The sequence below is a fragment of the Boleophthalmus pectinirostris genome, unplaced genomic scaffold, assembly GCF_026225935.1.
Source record: "Boleophthalmus pectinirostris isolate CB_2022bp ecotype Guang Dong unplaced genomic scaffold, ASM2622593v1 HiC_scaffold_7, whole genome shotgun sequence".
Classification (NCBI taxonomy): domain Eukaryota; kingdom Metazoa; phylum Chordata; class Actinopteri; order Gobiiformes; family Gobiidae; genus Boleophthalmus; species Boleophthalmus pectinirostris.
This window is the reverse complement of record NW_026571473.1, coordinates 5,807,581-5,826,420: the sequence shown is the minus strand read 5'-3', so window position 1 is coordinate 5,826,420 and position 18,840 is coordinate 5,807,581. Positions and strand designations below refer to the sequence as shown.

General features: G+C 40.4%; 1 protein-coding gene across 3 annotated transcripts in view; it reads left to right on the top strand.

Annotated features, from left to right (window-relative positions):
• LOC110164226 (disks large homolog 1-like) overlaps positions 1 to 18,840 on the top strand; it is a 406,356-nt gene that overhangs the window by 361,218 nt on the left and 26,298 nt on the right. For all 3 annotated transcript variants that reach the window (XM_055165342.1, XM_055165341.1, XM_055165340.1), the window contains 2 exons: positions 2,948 to 3,062; positions 15,201 to 15,383. In XM_055165342.1, coding sequence (XP_055021317.1) covers positions 2,948 to 3,062; positions 15,201 to 15,383 — 298 coding nt within the window. The remainder of the gene's footprint in view (positions 1 to 2,947; positions 3,063 to 15,200; positions 15,384 to 18,840) is intronic.

The following is an 18,840-nucleotide window of genomic DNA, read 5'->3' as shown; positions in this document are numbered from 1 at the left end:
ACCCATAATGAATAAATGTTAGATTGTAGGGATGTAACGATCACCGAAATATTGAGATATTGTATTGTCAGAAGTCTCACGTCTGAATTGCATGGTTTTACAGTGGCAACAGCTTCTGAACATCGGAAACTACATATCACATGATTCATTTCAGTGCAGACAACATGAAGAAATATGGTTTTTACTTGAATTCTTGGGATTATGACAGAAATAACTCCCACCAAAATCTTGTCAAGGTATTTTAAAAGCAGAAACGTCCTAGCCTCTTCAAAATATCACAATAAATATCGTACCGTGAAATGCATATCGTGATAATATTGTACAGAGAGATTTGGATATCGTTACATCCCTATTAGATAGATGTGTTTAATGTCATACCATGGAACATTCTAGGAAAAAACAAAAAGACAAGCCCTAATAGATGGCCCTGCTCAATGCACCTTTAAGTTCTGATTGTGTTTGGGCTTCGACTAATGGGTACTTTAAGAACATGGTGATGAGTTACACATTAAAAAGTTCTCAAATTTAACTTTCATTTTACCAGCGAACACATTAAAGGAGACATGTTGTGCAAAATTACTCTTCAGAGCTTTTAGCCATCTTATAATTGTTTCCGTTCTCATTTAGTCACTCAAAGTTGTGTTTCGAGTGATTCATGCATGTTTGAGGAGTCTGTATTGTCCTGCATTAAAGACGTCATCGCTCAGTTTGACCTCCATTTGTACCACTACCTGTACACGCCCACTGCTCTGTGCTTATTTCGTTCTCCCATTTTATTTTCTTAATCGGCGAAACGCGTAGGATTTCAGCAGAGTAGCGTGACCAATTTGGCACAGATGAAAAATGATCCGCTGCCTGTTAGATCTGCAGCTATCCATGAGTTTCAGAATGATGATAAATTGTGACCGTTGTCGTAGCGATGAGCAATTTAAAATGAAATATTATATCTTTTGAACGGGGGGAAAAAGACTTCAAAATGTTGTACCTGACAGGAAGCTGATCTGAACGTTGGCGGTTCCAATCTCGCTCTCGACGTAAATTGGTCAGATTAACTAGCCCACAGGTTGACAGTGCGATTCCAGCTCCCACAGATGAATGCTGTTGTTGTGTCCTTGGGCAAGACACTTAACCCACATCGCCCGCTAGGCTACGTTTACACTGAAACCAATCGCCGTATCAGAAATGATTTGCGTCCATACATGTCGTTTCTGTGTCCGCAAGCCTTCCCTATCCACACAGCTTTGCACATATTTGTTTATGTTTTACAGAAATTAAACTTAAAACCGTATGGCTAATTTGCATAAACTAAGTGCTCAAAAAACAGCTCGCTATTGTGCGCTGATGTGGTTCAGCTTCTGTTGGAATAAAGGACACGACTCAGTGGAATATGAGTGTTCTTTCTGTGACAGAGGGGTGTTCTGCTGATGGTGAGTCTGTTCTGTGCTTCTGTCACGTTGGAGATGGTTCATATTAAACTTTTCAGAGATTATACATCTGCAGGTCGTACACACAGACCGTATATATATGAATGGACATATATTCTAGCCTCTTAGCATTTTGGCGGTGAATTACTTTGCGGCACATTGACCTACACCAGTGTATGGACGTTTTCAGGCGTCCACACAGTGCCGGATCAGATCTGTACTCAGATGAATTCGTGGGAGCTTGCGGCACCAGGTCGTTCCGTCTTTGGAGCCGTTTTCAGTCGGATTAGTGTGGACGGACACTGCATCCACAACGAAAACGACTCAAATATGCACTAGTGTCTGTGTACACTTGTGTGTGAGTGCGCGTGTGAATGGGTGAATGGTTCTGTGATGTAAAGAGCTTTGAGTGCCGTGAATTGGAAAAGCGGCGTATAAAAGTATGACCATTTACCAACAACTTTGTTTTGGGTTTGGGTTGTATAGCAAAATATCTGAGTATTTCGGATTGGGATTAGAATACACTGCTTTACCCCCAGATGTTGTACAAGTAATTTTGACTCATGTAGCAAGAACCAATTACAGTTTAATATGTTTGTGTGACTTATCTCTCTTGTGGATTCTGTTTCTTCTGTTTATCTGTTGACAAATGAATAATTAAGTTCTAATAACTGTTTCAAATCAATTATGAATGAAAACAGCATGAAAACACCACAGCGCAGGTTATGGCTACAGAATAGTGTTCAAAAGTCACCCCTGCATTTGAGTGTCTTGTTTTGCGTGTAAATGCCTGTTGTAATAGTGTAAGTCTGATGTAAGGGTAGTTAGTATTCACATCAAACAGACTGCAGAACTATGGCTCAAAGCAGAGTGTTTGAACGGGGCTGTTTCTCAATTAAAAACATCAAATGAAAAACACAGCATTCAGATTTTTAACAGCTTTTGGAGTTGTGTGAATTGTCTTAATTGCCTCTTGTCTATAATTTTCCAACACAATCAACATTTTGGTACAATATTCATTCACTTCTCTGACTGCCACACTGAGGTGCCGAGCTATATTCTACTGCCACACTCGTCCTGGGGAAGTCAGTTTAAGGCGTGGGTGCCATTCTGTGCCTCTGGTCCACCACTAATTATACAGTAATGTTACATTTTCAAAGTAGGTTAAGTGTCTTGCCTAAGGACACAAAAACAGTGTGACAAAGAAGACCCGGGCTTACACTGCTATATACATTTTTACTGTTACCATGTAATACTTTATATGCTGTAAATATATGTATTTGTAGTGTGTTTTCATTGCATGTACAGCTGTGTAATACTACCAAAATACTACCTGACAAGTGAATTTCTCAGTGATATTTACCTGAATTTGGAACATAACATTCCAGTGACTTTCATGTGGGATGGTTTGTTATTGAAAAAAGACTGTACAAAATGTTTGTGTATTGAATAACTGGTATTGATTATTTTTTATAAAATATTAAAATAACATTTCTTATGTTGTTTTGTGTTCTGTGTTTTAGAGTACAGCCGGTTCGAGGCAAAGATCCATGACCTGAGGGAGCAGATGATGACGAGCAGCATCAGCTCCAGCTCCACGTCTCTGCGCTCCACTCAGAAACGCACTCTCTATGTCAGGTAACCACTGTTTATTTTACATCATCACTGTTTATTTTTACATTCTCATTCAGAAATGCACACTCTATGTCAGGTAACTACTGTTTATTTTACATCATCACTGTTTATTTTCACATTATCATTCAGAAACGCACACCCTGTGTCAGGTAACCACTCTTTATTTTACATTATAACTCAATAAACATATGCTCTGTGTCAGGTAACCGCTGTTTATTTTACATTATCACAGTTTATTTTATATTGTCACTCAATAAACACACCGTCTATGCCAGGTACGGCTCTCTCTATGGCAGATTAAGATCACTATTTTACATAGTCACAAATTATTTTTACATTAGCACTCAAATGCACCCTTTATTTATTTTACCACTCAGAAACACACCCTCTTTGTCAGGTAGTATCTGTTTATTTTACATTATCACTGTTTATGATTATGATTATTATTATTGTTATTATTATTATTATACATTATCATTGTCAGGTAATGCTCCCTCTATGGCAGATAAAGACACTATTTTACATTATCACAGATTGTTTTACATTATCATGAACAAACACACACTATGACAGGTAATATATATATATATATATAAAAAAATGTGTTTCTCACCTTCCATGGTGGTTGGTCTCTCTCACCCTCATTGAGCTCGGGTCCTCTACCAGAGGCCTGGGAGCTTGAGAGTTCTGCGCAGTATCTTTGCTGTTCCCAGTACTGCACTTTTCTGGACTGAGATGTCCGTTGTTTTTCCCGGTATCTGTTGTAGCCACTCTTCCAGTTTGGGGGTTACAGCCCCGAGTGTCCGATCACCACAGGCACCACTGATGCCTTTACTTTCCAGGCTCTCTCCAGCTCTTCCTTGAGCCCCTGGTATTTCTCTAGCTTCTCGTGTTCCTTTTTCCTGATATTACCATCGCTTGGTATTGCGATGTCCACCACCACGGCTCTGCTCTGTTTCTTATCCACCACCACTATGTCTGGTTGGTTCGCCATCACCATTCTGTCAGTCTGTATCTGGAAGTCCCACAGGATCTTGGCTCGGTCATTCTCCACAACCTTTGGAGGTGTTTCCCACCTTGATCCTGGGGTCTCCAGCCCGTACTCTGCACAGATGTTTCTGTACACTATGCCCGCCACTTGGTTATGTCGCTCCATGTATGCTTTCCCTGCCAGCATCTTACACCCCGCAGTTATGTGCTGGACTGTCTCAGGAGCCTCTTTGCACAGTCTACACCGTGGGTCTTGTCTGGTGTGGTAGCTCTGGGCCTCTATTGCTCGAGTGCCCAGGACCTGCTCCTGAGCAGCCAGGATCAGTGCCTCTGTGCTGTCCTTCAGACCAGCCCTCTCAAGCCATTGGTAGGATTTCTTGATATCAGCCACTTCAGTTATGTTCCGGTGGTACGCCCCATGTAGGGGTTTGTCCTGCCATGATGGTCCCTCCAGCACCTCTTCCTCTGGACCCCACTGTCTGAGACATTCTCTGAGCACCTCATCTGCCGGGGCCTTGTCCTTGATGTACTCAAGGAGCTTGGATGTTTCATCCTGGACAGTGGTTCCCACACTCACTAGTCCTCGGCCCCCTTCCTTCCGGCCTGCGTACAGTCTCAGGGTGCTGGATTTGGGATGGAACCCTCCATGCATGGTCAGGAGCTTTCGTGTCTTAACATCTGTGGTCTGTATCTCCTCCTTTGGCCAGCTTACAATCCCTGCAGGGTATCTGATCACTGGCAGGGCGTAGCTGTTGATTGCCTGCACCTTGTTCTTGCCATTGAGCTGGCTTCTAAGGACTTGACTTGCCTCACTCTTTGCAGGTATTTGGCCGTAGCCGCTTTCCTTGTTGCCTCTTCGAGGTTGCCACTTGCTTGTGGGATACCAAGGTACTTGTAACTGTCCTCAACATCTGCTATTGTTCCCTCTGGGAGTGACACCCCCTCTGTGTGGACTACCTTCCCTCTCTTTGTCACCATCCTGCTACATTTCTCAAGCCCAAATGACATCCCAATGTCTGTACTGTAGATCCTTGTGGTGTGGATCAGTGAGTCAATGTCTCGCTCACTCTTAGCGTACAGCTTGATGTCATCCATGTAGACTAGGTGACTGATGGTGGCCCCGTTTCTGAGTCGGTATCCATAGCCAGTGCGGTCGATTATTTGGCTGAGAGGGTTCAGGCCTATGCAGAACAGTAGTGGGGACAGTGAGTCTCCTTGGTATATGCCACATTTGATGGACACATGTGCAAGTGGCTTCCCCTTGGCTTCAAGGGTGGTTTTCCACAACCGCATCGAGTTCGCAATGAACGCCCTTAGAGTCCTGTTGATATTGTACAGCTTCAAGCACTCAGTGATCCATGTGTGTGGCATTGAATCGTAGGCTTTCTTGTAATCAATCCAGGTTGCACAGGTTGGTCTTACGGGTTCTGCAGTCGCGGGCGACTGTTCGGTCAACCAGGAGTTGGTGTTTGGCTCCCCTGGTGTTTTTGCCGATACCCTTCTGTTGCTGCACTCATGTATTGATTCATGTGCCCACTTATCTTAGCCGCAATGATGCCTGACATGAGCTTCCATGTTGTGGAGAGACAGGTTATTGGCCGATAGTTGGATGGGACTGCACCCTTTGAAGGATCCTTTAGGATCAGGATCGTACGCCCTTGGGTTAACCATTCAGGGTGAGTCCCATCCCTTAGCAGCTGGTTCTGGCAGTGAGCTTCTTTAGCCAGTACGCATGGATCATGTCCGGGCCCGGTGCGGTCCAGTTTTTCATACCTGAGACTCTTCCCTGGATGTCTGCCACTGTGATGGTGACTGGATTCTGTTCAGGGAGGTTGCTGTGGTCTTCTCTCAGATCCACCAGCCACTGTGCATCGGTGTTATGTGATGCCTCCCTTTCCCATATGCCTTTCCAGTACCTCTCAGTCTCCAGCCTTGGTGGGTATGCTCTGCTGTTATTACCCTGCCACTGAGCGTACACTTTCGCCGGTTGTGTTGCGAACAGCCGGTTTATTCGTCTGGCCTCGTTATCTCGTGTGTACCTCTTTAGGCGGCTGGCCAAGGCTTGGAGCCTTTGTTTGGCAGTTTCGAGTGCTTCAGGTATGGGCAACTGGTTGTACCTCTTGGGCACTTGCTTTTTCATTGCACCTTTCTGGGCCTCTGACAGTTGGCTCACTTCTCTCCGCACCTCCTTGATTTTAGCCTCTAACCGTCTTTGCCATGGTGGGTATTGTATCGCATGGCTCCCATGGTTGCTCTTATAGCCCAACACATGTAGGATCACTGCTGCTGAAGTGTATATCAGCTCATTGGTTTCAGTGATTGTTGTGGTAGGGATCACTGTCAGTGCTGCATTCACATCGTCTAGGAGACTTTCAGATGGTACTTCACATAGCCTCTGTAACCGGCATCGGGGTTGCCTTGTGTTCATTCGGGCCATGATCTTATCTTTCAGGTCAGTTGCTGCCTCGCTCAGCGTGATACTTATTGGGGTTTCGTACCCAATCTCTGGTTGGGGAGTTGGTGTCAACTCCCCTCTGACCTGGCACACTGGTTCCCCCTTGCCGTGGCATTTGTGTTGTACCTCATCAATCTCTAGTTGTGATAGCAGTTGCCGTTTGTGGATGTTGGAACACTGAGCTACTAGTTGTTTGGCCGTTAGCTTGGACTGTGGGTATCGTAATAACCATTTCTCCCACATCCTGTTCATGTAACCCCTCTGCCTAGGGTTACTGTAGTAGTAGCATTCCAACAGAGCCTTGTTCTCGCATCTCGCCCATTTCCGCCGTGTTTCAGTAGCCCATTTTTCATCAAGGTGCCCTGGTTCCCCAGCACCTGATGCAGACCTTGTTTGGCCGGGCGACATCTGAGCCGGCATGTCATACGTTTCTTTCTCTCTCATCATTGTATGAGGTGGGCAGTAGCACGAAGGGTCTTGCCCAAGGACCCACACTGGTTAGCTCATTGTCCCCCCTGCCCCGTCAGAGGGGGGATTTGAACCCGGGTCTCCCATGTGAAAGTCCAGTGACTTCCCAATTGAGCTAACCAGCTGCTCAATTTTTTATTATATATATATTATATATTTATATATATATATATATATATATATATATATATATATATATATATATATATATAATATATATAATATATATATATATATATATATATATATATATATATATATATATATATATTTATATTTATTTATATTTATTTATTTATTTATATATATATATATATATATTATTTATTTATTTATTTATTTATTTACATTATCACAGTTATTTTTATTTTTTTTATTTTTTTACATTATCACTCAAATGTACCCTTTATTTATGTTATTGCTCAGGATTGCACTCTCTATGTCAGGTAGCCTCTGTTTATTTTACATTAACATTCAGATATGCACCCTCTATGTCAGGTAATCACTTTTTTGCATTATCACTGAGAAACATGACATATTTTCATAATCAGAAACACAGACTTTATGTCACTAAAAGAGTTAACCAACATTATTTTACATTTACACTTTGAAACGCACCCTGGATGTTAGTTGCCTAGCTTTGTTACATTATCACTGACAAATATGGTATATGTATAATTTGTGTACATTCTCAATCAGGTTAGGTGACCACAGATTTTTTTATTTACATTATCACTTAAAGCAGCACACTCTGTCAGGTAATATGTTTTATTTTACATTATCAATCAGAAATGCACGCTTTATGTTAGGTAACCAGCTTTGTTACATTATTACTGAGAAACATGGCTTGCATATTTTTTTACATTATCAATCAGAAACTTGTGCTTTATGTCAGGTAACCACTGTTTATTCACATTTTCACTAGATATCAAATTCAATCCGTTTGCTTCCCTCGGCATATTTTTCTTTAACTAAATGTTTTGTGCATCTGTCAGCGTCGCCGTGTTTGCGAACGTGTGAAGTCAGCACGGCTCTGTTAGCGCCTCGTCTTTTTTATTGTGTTTCACGTGTCAGCCCTTTACCAAACATGCCCCTCTTATTGTAAAACTAACAAATATATTTTAAATCAGTGCTTGGCAGATGATGTATTTCATATAAGACGCTATAACTTGGGGTGTTGCATTAGAATAAGCAGAGCACGTGATCGCCCTGGGCCCCGTGCAGTAATGAGGCCTCTTAAGATTTATCTCAGACAGTATGTTTCATTAGTGTCTATGATTCATATGAGCGCATTAGCAGCATACACTGTACATACATATATCATTCTGAAGCCGTCCAGTCAAACAGCTGTGTTTTGTTACCTGTGTGTTTAATTGTTTATTTCTATTTTTTGTTCTGTTATATCTTGTGCGTTTTACAAGTTAATTTTAATACACACCCTCTGTATCAGGTAGCCTCTGTTTATTTTACATTATCACAGTTTACTTTTGCATTACCATTCAGAAATGCACACTCTTTGTCAGGTAATGACCCCTCAATGGCAGGTAAATATCACTATTTTACATGATTTTACGTTATCATTAAGAAACATACTTTATGTCAGGTTATACACTCTCTTAGGTCACATAAATACAGATTTTTAAAAATCATTATCATGGTTTATTTTACATTATCGCTCAAATGTACCCTTTATCTTGTGCTAAGTTAATTTTAAGTACCATATTTTTTGGACTATAAGAACACATAAAAGAAGAGCCTAAATATTCAAGGTTTGTGCGTTAGACATGTCTGAATAAAACAAAACACAACTCCAGATATGTTTTTGTAAATACAGTTTTTTTCGGACTATAAGGCGCACCGGATTATAAGGGGCAATATCAATAATGTTGAATTCTTTCGTCTATTTTCATACATAAGGCGCACTGGATTATAAGGCGCATTAAGTGAAACAAACAGATGACACTTAGCCCACGATCCATTGGCAGACCGTGGCATAACTCGCCCAGCGTTGCCTCCCTGTCTTGGTGAATGTGGATTATGAATGTGAATGTGGGGGGATAATTTATAGAAAGAAGTTTGTTGTTTTATTTCTTATGAGGACCACTCAAATATACATTGAGTAATAATGTGTTTACTGCAGCTTTGTGCACATTTGTTTACATTTTACAGAAACAAAACTTAAAACCACATGGCTCATTTGCATAAACTGTAAGCGCAGAAAAAAACTGCTTGCTCCTTGTGCGCTGATGTGGTTCAGCTTCTGTAGGACTAAAGGACACAACTCGGTGGAATATGTGCGTTCTTTTTGTGACAGAGGATGTGCAGCTGATGGTGAGTCTGTTCTGCACTTCTATCGTGTTGGAGATGGTTCACGTGAAACTTTTCAGAGATTATATAACTCCGTGAGATTTAAGCGATGAGGCTTCATAGTTTTGAAAAGTCGTACTAAAACATTTTGACAGATTTTTGAGCCGTGTACCACATAAAATCAGTTCGGAGTCAGTAAGCACAACCAGAATTAATACATAAAGCGCACCAGATTATAAGGCGCACTGTTGATTTTTGTGAAAATTAAAGGATTTTAAGTATAAAAAATATAGTAATGAATGAGCCTGAAAACAATAGCCTTAAAATCAACAGAATGAGGCTCTTGAATGGGGTGAGAATTTCAAAAACAATGAGCTGCACTTACTGGATTATCACTTAATGACATTACACAGCCTCACCATCCCTGGTGAGGGAGACAGACTAAATATAATGCAAGAAATATAAAACATGTGTGAATAGCTATAGGTTCTTATAAATAAAAACATTGTTAAAACATCAAAAATGGCTTAGCGTTGTGCTTAGTATTCTTGTTTTTCAATTTCTTATTATAGACGCCATTTTGAGAACACATTTTACTCAAACGATGTCTTGAATTGTTTACAGCTATGTCCACAGTGTTTTATTTTTAATCACTCTGAACCCTAGATAGGCCATTGAATGAATTATTAAAAATATTACACCCAAACCCCATCTCCAAAGCATACTAATTGCTAACATATACACAATCATACATAAATAAATCATTTTTGACCCTAAATGCTGTCCCAGATTTATCATATAGGCCTTATTATGTCTTGTATTGCAATGATAAAAGCCCTTTTGTGAGATTCATGTAAAACACTATGAGAAAAACACAGCTGTTCCCAAAGTACAGTGGATCATGTGTCACCTTGTTCGTGGACATCCCCACCGAGAGTACATCTCTTAATGCTTCAATGCTCTCCTCACCGACCAATCACACGCCTCCTCCTCTTCCATCGCGCGCTCTGATTGGTCACCCGGCGTGACAGCAGACCAGGGGACCTTCTCACACCACAGCGATTTATCATGTTTCTGTCATATAACCTTGAAATGGTGGATATGTGATTTTAACTAGGAGTGTCCCTCATTGAATGTAAAAGAGGAGGGGTGGGTCATGTATTTGTGGTATTTTGTTAAGAATGTTAAGTATAATAGGGCAACAAAATTTGAAAGAAAAAAAAAATTGGGATTTTAGTGATTAGTTTTGCTATTTGATGTGTTTAAATCAGGATTCAGTTCACAGTACACTTTTGAAATTCTTCACTTAAAACCCTTTAATTTTCTCAGAAATCGACAGTGCGCCTTATGCACCTTTTGCATTAATTCTGGTTGTGATTACTGATCTAGAACCGATTTTATGTGGTACACTGCGCTCAAAGATCTGTCAAAATGTTTTAGTACAATTTTGGTAAGCTACGAAGCCGCACTGCTTGATGGCTTATTGGAATATTACAGCTACTACAGTCAGGAGCCTCGCAGAGTTAGTCCAGCAAAAGTCCAACAGAAACTGACCACATCAGCGCACAAGGAACAAGCTGTTTTTTTTTCAGCACATAAAGTTTATGCAAATGAGCCATGTGGTTTTAAATTTCATTTCTGTAAAATGTAAACAAATGTGTTAAAGCTGCATTAAACACATTATTACTCAATGTATATTTGAGTCCTTCTCATAGGAAATAACAAAACAAACTTAAATTATTCACCCACATTCACATTCATAATCCACAATCACCAAGACAGGGAGGCAACGCCAGGCGAGCTACGCCACGATCTGCCAGTGGATCATGGACTCCTGAGCTAAGGATCAATCTCAAGTGTCGTCTGTTTCGCTAAATTACAAATGATTAGAGTTTTTAAGTTAACAACTACCTTTTATCTTTAGTTCATAAGACACAGGCAATTCCAAGACTAAAATCATGCAGGGTTTGTGCGTCAAACATGAAACAAAACACAGCTCCAGGTCTGTTCTTGATGAGGAAACTACATTATAACATTGATTAGAAAACAGTGTAATATGGACCCTTTATTTTTAATTTACCTGCGTGTGGTTGATTGAGTTTCATAAGAGGGCATACACTGTGTACACATACGCTCCTGTGCTGGACTAATTCCTGGGAGAAATGTAAGCGTTGTCAGGTAATATACGGGGGGTTGGGGGAGAGAGCCCAAGGGAAGACCAGATATAGATTCTACATTGTGTGAAATGCTGATCACACAGTCACTGCATCAAGTACAAGGAAATGAAATTAGCGCTTTCTAAGGTTATTTAATCAAACTGAGATTGGATAATTTGATTTCCCAGTATTTTGGAACATCTCACATTTTTACTTTCAAAAAACATTGGCAGAAAATGGATGTCAAATTCAGGTTAGTTAACGCTGGTAGAAACCCAACTTATAAAGATAATAAGTTGGCAACTGCAGGTTTCATGTTATTCTCTGTTAATGGTTAAATATGCACTACATATTTTTTTGGAGATGTTATTGCTTTTCCTAGAATATTCCACAGATTTATCGTATCTAAATAAATGACCAATCTGTGGAGACGAGACCACACTCAGCAGTAAGACCTCATCATTCACTGTATTCCTTTAACACAGACCTGGGCATTGTCCAGTTCCCGGGCCATATATGTCCCTTTGGTTGACTCTGACCAGCCAGTTTAAAGGGACAGTCCGGAATTTTGGACATAGCATCTCATTTCCTAGTGAGCCAGAGTGTTGGAGACGTGTGGAGACACTTTTTGAAATATTCCATCCAGTCCCTGTATTTGCAGAGGTCGCTGGTGCTAGGCTAGTGCATGTCAATGGCCATAGTTAGCCTGCTACTAATACAGGGTATCTGCGAGGTCTTAAAAGTCTTACAAAAGTCTTAAATTTCATGTTCCTAAATTAAGGCCTTAAAAAGTCTTAAATTATGTTGTCAAGTGTTATTTTTTCACAAAGGTTTTAAATTTCATTCGCCTCTTTTTTGTTTACTCAACCGGTCTGCAGTGCAATGTTAAATGGAAGGAGGGTAAAAAAAAACAACAACGTGAAATAACGTAACATGAATCAACATCTAATTATGGAGTATGTGCAAACAATACTTTGGTTATGGCATTGGCAGCAATGAGTAAACAATGTCTATGTCCAAAATTCCAGACTGTCCCTTTAAGCTCATTTGGAATTACAAATTAAATTAAGGTCTAAATCTGCATTACTTTTATTTTAAAGGTGATGACATTTTTCATTGCTTAGTCCTAACAGAAACTCTTACCAGTCTTACCAGCTCGTCAAAATGATGCTGTTTACTGCTTTTTATAATTAATTATTATAACAATGAATATTATGTTGAATTGAGATAACCATTTTGGCCCGGCCCTCCACAATATTTGCTGTTCCTCATGTTCCATGTGGGGAAAAAAAAACAAACAAACAAAAAAAAAACTGCCCACCCCTGCTTTAGCAATAAAACACCTATAACTGAATAAATGGAGAACAGAACAGAACATTTTAATGCTACACTGTGGAACATCTCCATGGAGACAAGCCGTAAGAGTCAGTCAAGAGCAGTGGGTCATCTCCAGAAGCTGAGCTCAGATCTTGGAGGATTATTATATTTTGAAGGGTGATGGAGGAAAAACAGGAGAAAAAAGGGAGAACCTGCAAAGTCAGTCCATTGGTTTCAGAATGAGGAAAAGTTAGGACAGTTACCATAGCAATTAACAATTCAAAACAAAATCTTTTGAATGGTCAGGCCTCAAAATGGCACCATATAACAGGAAGCTGAACAATGTTTAATGTTTATTTAACGAAAGTGAACCTATATTGAAAGTGCACTGTGTAACTTTTTGTTTGGGGGTCCATCACCTTCTTGTTTCCATGGATACGTCATTACTCTGCCTGGAATGTTCCACAATGTGACATTAAACAGCTCTACTTATTCAATTACAAATGGTTTTATAGCTCAGAAACACCTAGAAAAACAGACATTCTGACTGCCTCTCCACAGATCTGACCTGTAACTTGGTCTGGTTTGGCCTCCATGAAGATAAACGAGTTACACAATTGGGTTGGGTATGAGTCTGGACTTTTGATCTTGTTTTATAAATGAGAAGGTTTTAGCGTCGCGTTCACGTTTCTGTTTGTTTTATTGATGAAATGATGCGTTCAGGGACTTCAGGGAAATCATTACTTCAGCTCTATTTCCCCCACACACTCACCCAGGCTTGAATCGCTCTGAGGACCACATCCAATATTTAAACTAGTCTAGACCGTGATATTGTGATTTGTTTACATAATTTAACTCTCCTTAAAAGATATTTCGAACTCTTTACAGTTGTTTTATTTTTATGGCTTTGGAAAATGTTATTTGTAATTACATTTTACATTTATTTCAAACACACACTACAACTCCAATCACATTTGAACAATTCTAGTTCAGATTTAACATAGACAACATTATGGGAAAATTTTACTATATAAACCATGACAAGGCATTTGCTTTGTTACACTATTATGTTACTCTAAACTGACAACAAAAACACTCAAATGATTCCACTGAATGATGTCATTAGGTGTTAATCCAGAAAGTGCTCCTCCTTCCCATTGTGATCAAAATTCTATTCAGTTGTTTTAGCTTCCTGTTATAAACGCCATTATCCAACTTTTCTCTTGTAAATGAGTCATAGTGTGATTTAACATATAAAGTATACCATATTTTTCAGACTATAAGGCTAAATATCAAGAATGTTGAATTCTCTTGTCTATTTTCATACATAAATTGCACCGGATTATAAGACGCATAAAGAGAAACAAACGGACGGCACTTGAAACTGATCCTTAGCCCAGGTGTCCACGATCCATTTGCAGATCATGGCGTAACTCCGCCGGCGTTGCCTCCCTGTCTTGGTGAATGTGGATTATGAATGTGAATGTGGATGGATTTTTTTTTTTATTTCCTACGAGAAGGGCTCAAATATACACAGAGTAATAATGGGCCGTATCTTGCCCCAGTCTTAGTGCTTAGCGCAAGTGGGCGTGTCCAGGTGGGGCTGCACTTCGCTGCTGAAGCCTGGAGTAGGACAGTACAAGTACATGTCTGTGACGGCATCTGAGCCAGTCTGTGACCCGTGGTGTTTAAAAGTACTGCCCGTGTGGGTAAAGTCTGCAATCTTAACCTCATTACAGGCAGCAAAGAGGAGTGTGGGAAGAAGTTATGTATGTGACCATAAAACAGCTCCAGAACCCCGCGATGCAAGTACACACCAGCAGAGGCACCAGGAATATAGAATTTTGTATGTGCCATGACAGAACTGACTGGGTCTGTGCCCGTCTCATGCACACGCACCACTGTAATGTTCATTAGTATGTGCTGTCCCTTTACAAAGAAATACATACATTTAAGTTGTGTTTTGTTTCATTCACACTTGTTTAACACACACATCTTGCATATTTAGGCTGAGTTCTTTTCTCAAACTGAAAACACTCTGTTCCACCTTGTGTGGTAATACAGAAAGTGCTCCACTTTGTTTTTAAACTCCACACACCTTCACGAGAATCATTTGGATGATTTCAGTCCTGGAATTGCCCGTCTCTGTTGAATAAAAGGCCAGAGTTGGCTGTTACCTTGAAAACTACAACTTCATGACATCACAAGGGGGAACAGAACAGTTTTGGAGTTTTGGAGATATAGACAGACTAATAATAATAATAAAGGGTTACTCAAACATGAATGAAAACACAACTCCAGGTATGTTTTATGAGGTAAAAACATTCTCACATGGTTTAAAACTCAAAAGAGTCAATATGCTTAATACAGGAACTTTGAAGTGTAAAATGTGTAGTTTTGAATTGTTAATCGATGGTAATTTCTCACAGAGTCGTTGTTGTTCCACAGAGCGCTGTTTGATTTCGATGGTGCCGAGGGGGACTCCAGCGCCCCGGGCCAGGTTTTGGGCTTCCGATTCGGGGACATCCTCCACGTGAGCAGCGCCGGAGAGGAGGAGTGGTGGTCCGCACGGCACCTCAACCCCCCTCCCCCCAACTGCCCCGAGGTGGGGGTCATTCCCAGCCGCAGGAGGTCAGTACGCCGACATGTATACCAACAGGACTACAGTACTCATGTTACACTTAATGGTTGTGTCCGAGTGGCCGCTCTTGCCTGTATACCCTCAAACACTACACAGACCTGCACTCATTGTCACGCTGCAGGGAGGGGTTCTACATGTATGTCTATGTAGTGGAATGTTCAGCAGTTACCATGGAGACAGAGTGCACACATTATCAAACACACTCAATAACCACAGTAGCTCAGGTAGTAGAGAGTTTGTCCACTGATCTGAAGGTTGGCTGGTGTGATTCCAGCTCCTACAGATGAATGCTGCCGTTATGTCTTTAGGCAAGACACTTAACCTACCTCGCCCCTAGCGTGTGTGTACACTGGTGTGTGAATGTGTGAGTGGTTCCTTGTTGTAAAGTGCTTTGAGTGCCTTGAAGGTAGAAACGTGTTATATAAAAATTTGACCATTTACCAATACATTTTTTAGACTCTCTGAAAACTCAACAAAAATACAAAATGGATTTAAGCAACACATTTTCAGGAGCCTGAGATCAATATGAGCATCCATGAAAACCATGTTTAGATGTTTGATTTTCAACAAAAATGTGAGAGTGAGTAACTGAAAAACTACTGGTTAATGCTATCTAGCATGTGACTGTCATGTTATTTGAGAGGGACTTGTTTTACAGCACAAATCAGCTCACTTGTTGTACTTCCATCTAAGTCAATTCTGTCATGTCAGATTCATGTTTCATGTCGTAAAACTCAGATTTAATGCTGCATTCTATTAAATGTCGGTAGTGGATAAATCTGAGTCAGTTCTCCCGACATCTGTTGTAAATGTGTTTCATTCCAATTATCAGGAAAAATATGGAGGTCCAAGAAAGGTTAATGTAACGTCGCTAGCTCCTGCTAATAAATACAGTCTGTTAACTAATGTTAGCTGTTGGCAACTCAGTTATGGCACTTTGACTATTACATAGGGTGACCAAACGTCCGTTTTTCTCCGGACATGTCAGTTTTTTGTGTCCTGTCCTGGGCGTCCGGGTTGTTTTTTTTTAAGTGATGCAAATGTCCGGGTTTTCATTACCGTTCATTGAGGCCATTAAACTGAGTGTCTCTCGTAGCTCTGTGCAACTCAGAAGGAGCGAGCAGACACAAACAGTCGGTCAGTCTGCAACATGCCGAAATGCAAATGTGCATTTAACAATGACTTGTACAAGAAATTCTCTGTTTTTTGTTAGGGTCAGGACAAGTGGGAGGTCATGTGCACAGGTTGCAAAGTGAGAGTAGCTCAATGTCAAGGCTCCACCTCCCCATGGTCACCCTACTATTACATGTTCAGAAAAAAAAAACAACAACAACTTCTGTCTGCTGTCAAATGATGTGAAAGCACTTTCTCTCCACATAACCAACTTAACACATTAAAATGACTAAAAGACAAGTTGTGCTTTGTAACCCCGATTTGATCGAGGTGGAGGTTTTCCCTGAGTCCCGAGCAGAATAGAATGCAGCAAAAGTCTTCACTTGAGTAACAGAGCTCCAGACAGAGCAGTGTCTACAGTTAGCTTCACAGGTGAGCTGATTTGTGCTCTTAAACAAGTCTGTGTCAATCTCTCAGCTTTCTGTTGAAAATCAAATACCAAAACAGGACCATGAAATCTCGTATCGATCAGAGTCAGGTAAATGTACTGTTTGAATCCATTTTGTATTTTTTTCAGTATCTGCGATGAAATATAATACCAGTTTCAGATCGGCACACCCCTAGTGGAAACAGGGCTCGTACTTCACAATAAAAACATCCTACATTTCTCAATCTTCATTACTCCAACTTGTCCTGATATCAGTCTGTGAAGCCTGGGGTGTTTGGGAATCACTTTAAACCACTTCTGTCACTGCTGCGCTCAGACTGTGGCTCTGTCTACACTTATGTGGCAAATTTTACAGTCCATTTACGTTTCATGTGAGCTTTGAAACCCAACTGGCTCCTCTCAGTGTGGAGTAACAGCAACCCAACTCTGAGCTCTGAACTATGGAGCTGAAACATTATCTTCATAAAAGTAGAAGGCCCTAAAAACACAAGAAATGGACTGAGACACAAATGTTCATCAAAATCCAATTACACCAATGGTCTTAAAGGTTCTCATGTGGCCCTCCCTCTCTACTGATGGACACAGGAGATTAGACTATCGCCCCCTGGTGGTAACAACTTGTTTTTTAGTCCTACACTTACATATATAGTCTGTATAGTATTGTATAAAGTCTCACAAAATAACTCCCTTCCTTTTGTAACCTGCTTTTTTTCATCCGTCTAATCTTTATTTTGAATTCTTTACTCAATATTGTAATTCAAAACAGCAACTGCACTCTGTGATGTAAGATATAAACACTTAAATCTATCAGAAAATGACTTAGAAGTAGTGAAATTATCTGTCCATGCAGCAAGATCATTTGACTTGACAAGTTCTCTTAAAATAAATGACCTCTAGACTAGAATGAAGCAGACTGTGGTAAATGTTCATGGGCTGGAAAGTTTATGGAGGCTAAGTTTGAGATAAACATACCATATTTTCCAGACTATAAGTCGCTCCGGAGTATAAGTCACACCAGCCAAAAAATGCGCAATGAAGAAGAAAAAAACATATATAAATCGCACTTTTGGGGAAATGTATTTTTTTTAAATCAGAGACCAGGAAGCAACATTTCATCTTGAAAGACAAGTATAGTAATAACAACAGAACAGAGAACAACAGACTGAACAGGCGTTAATATGTTACTGTAACATATGAACAGTTCTTCAGATAATTATAGCATAAACAACATAACATAAGTTTACCAAACTCACGATCTCACTCCAAATCACTAAATCTATTGAATTCTTCATCCTCGGTGTCACTTCTGCGCGACCTCTGGAGATAAACCATAGATCCATGAGGTAAACAGAGCACCGCTTCCTCTTCTGTGTGGTTGTCGTCAGACTCAGCATCAGTTCCAGTTAGAATTATTCTGGCCTTTCTGAATCCCGACAGGATGGTTTCGGTTGTCAGTGAGGTTCAGGCTTTGTAAATTCATCCAGTGACTTCCAGGAAAGTTTCATGGTGCATCCTCCTGGTTGCCGTGAAGCTGTGTTCTCCATCCTCACTTTCTGTTGTTTCTTGCTCACTCCAAACTTTCTTTCTGCTGCTCCATTACCATTTTCGGCTGAATATTTCACTATTTGCAGCAAGACAGTGGCTTTTTCTGCAGGAGACATGCAGTAGAGTGTGAAGTGACAGTGGTACAGGAGTAATAGTAGTACTAGATACTGACACACAAGACTAGAGCCTCTCACGGCTGTCAGTGTGAAAATTTTAATATATAAATCGCACCGGAGTATAAGTTGCAGGAAACACCCAAACTATCAAAAAAAGTGCCACTTATAGTCTGAAAAATACGTTACTTGAGTATCGAGAAAATCTGTGTCACTGAATCTAAAAAC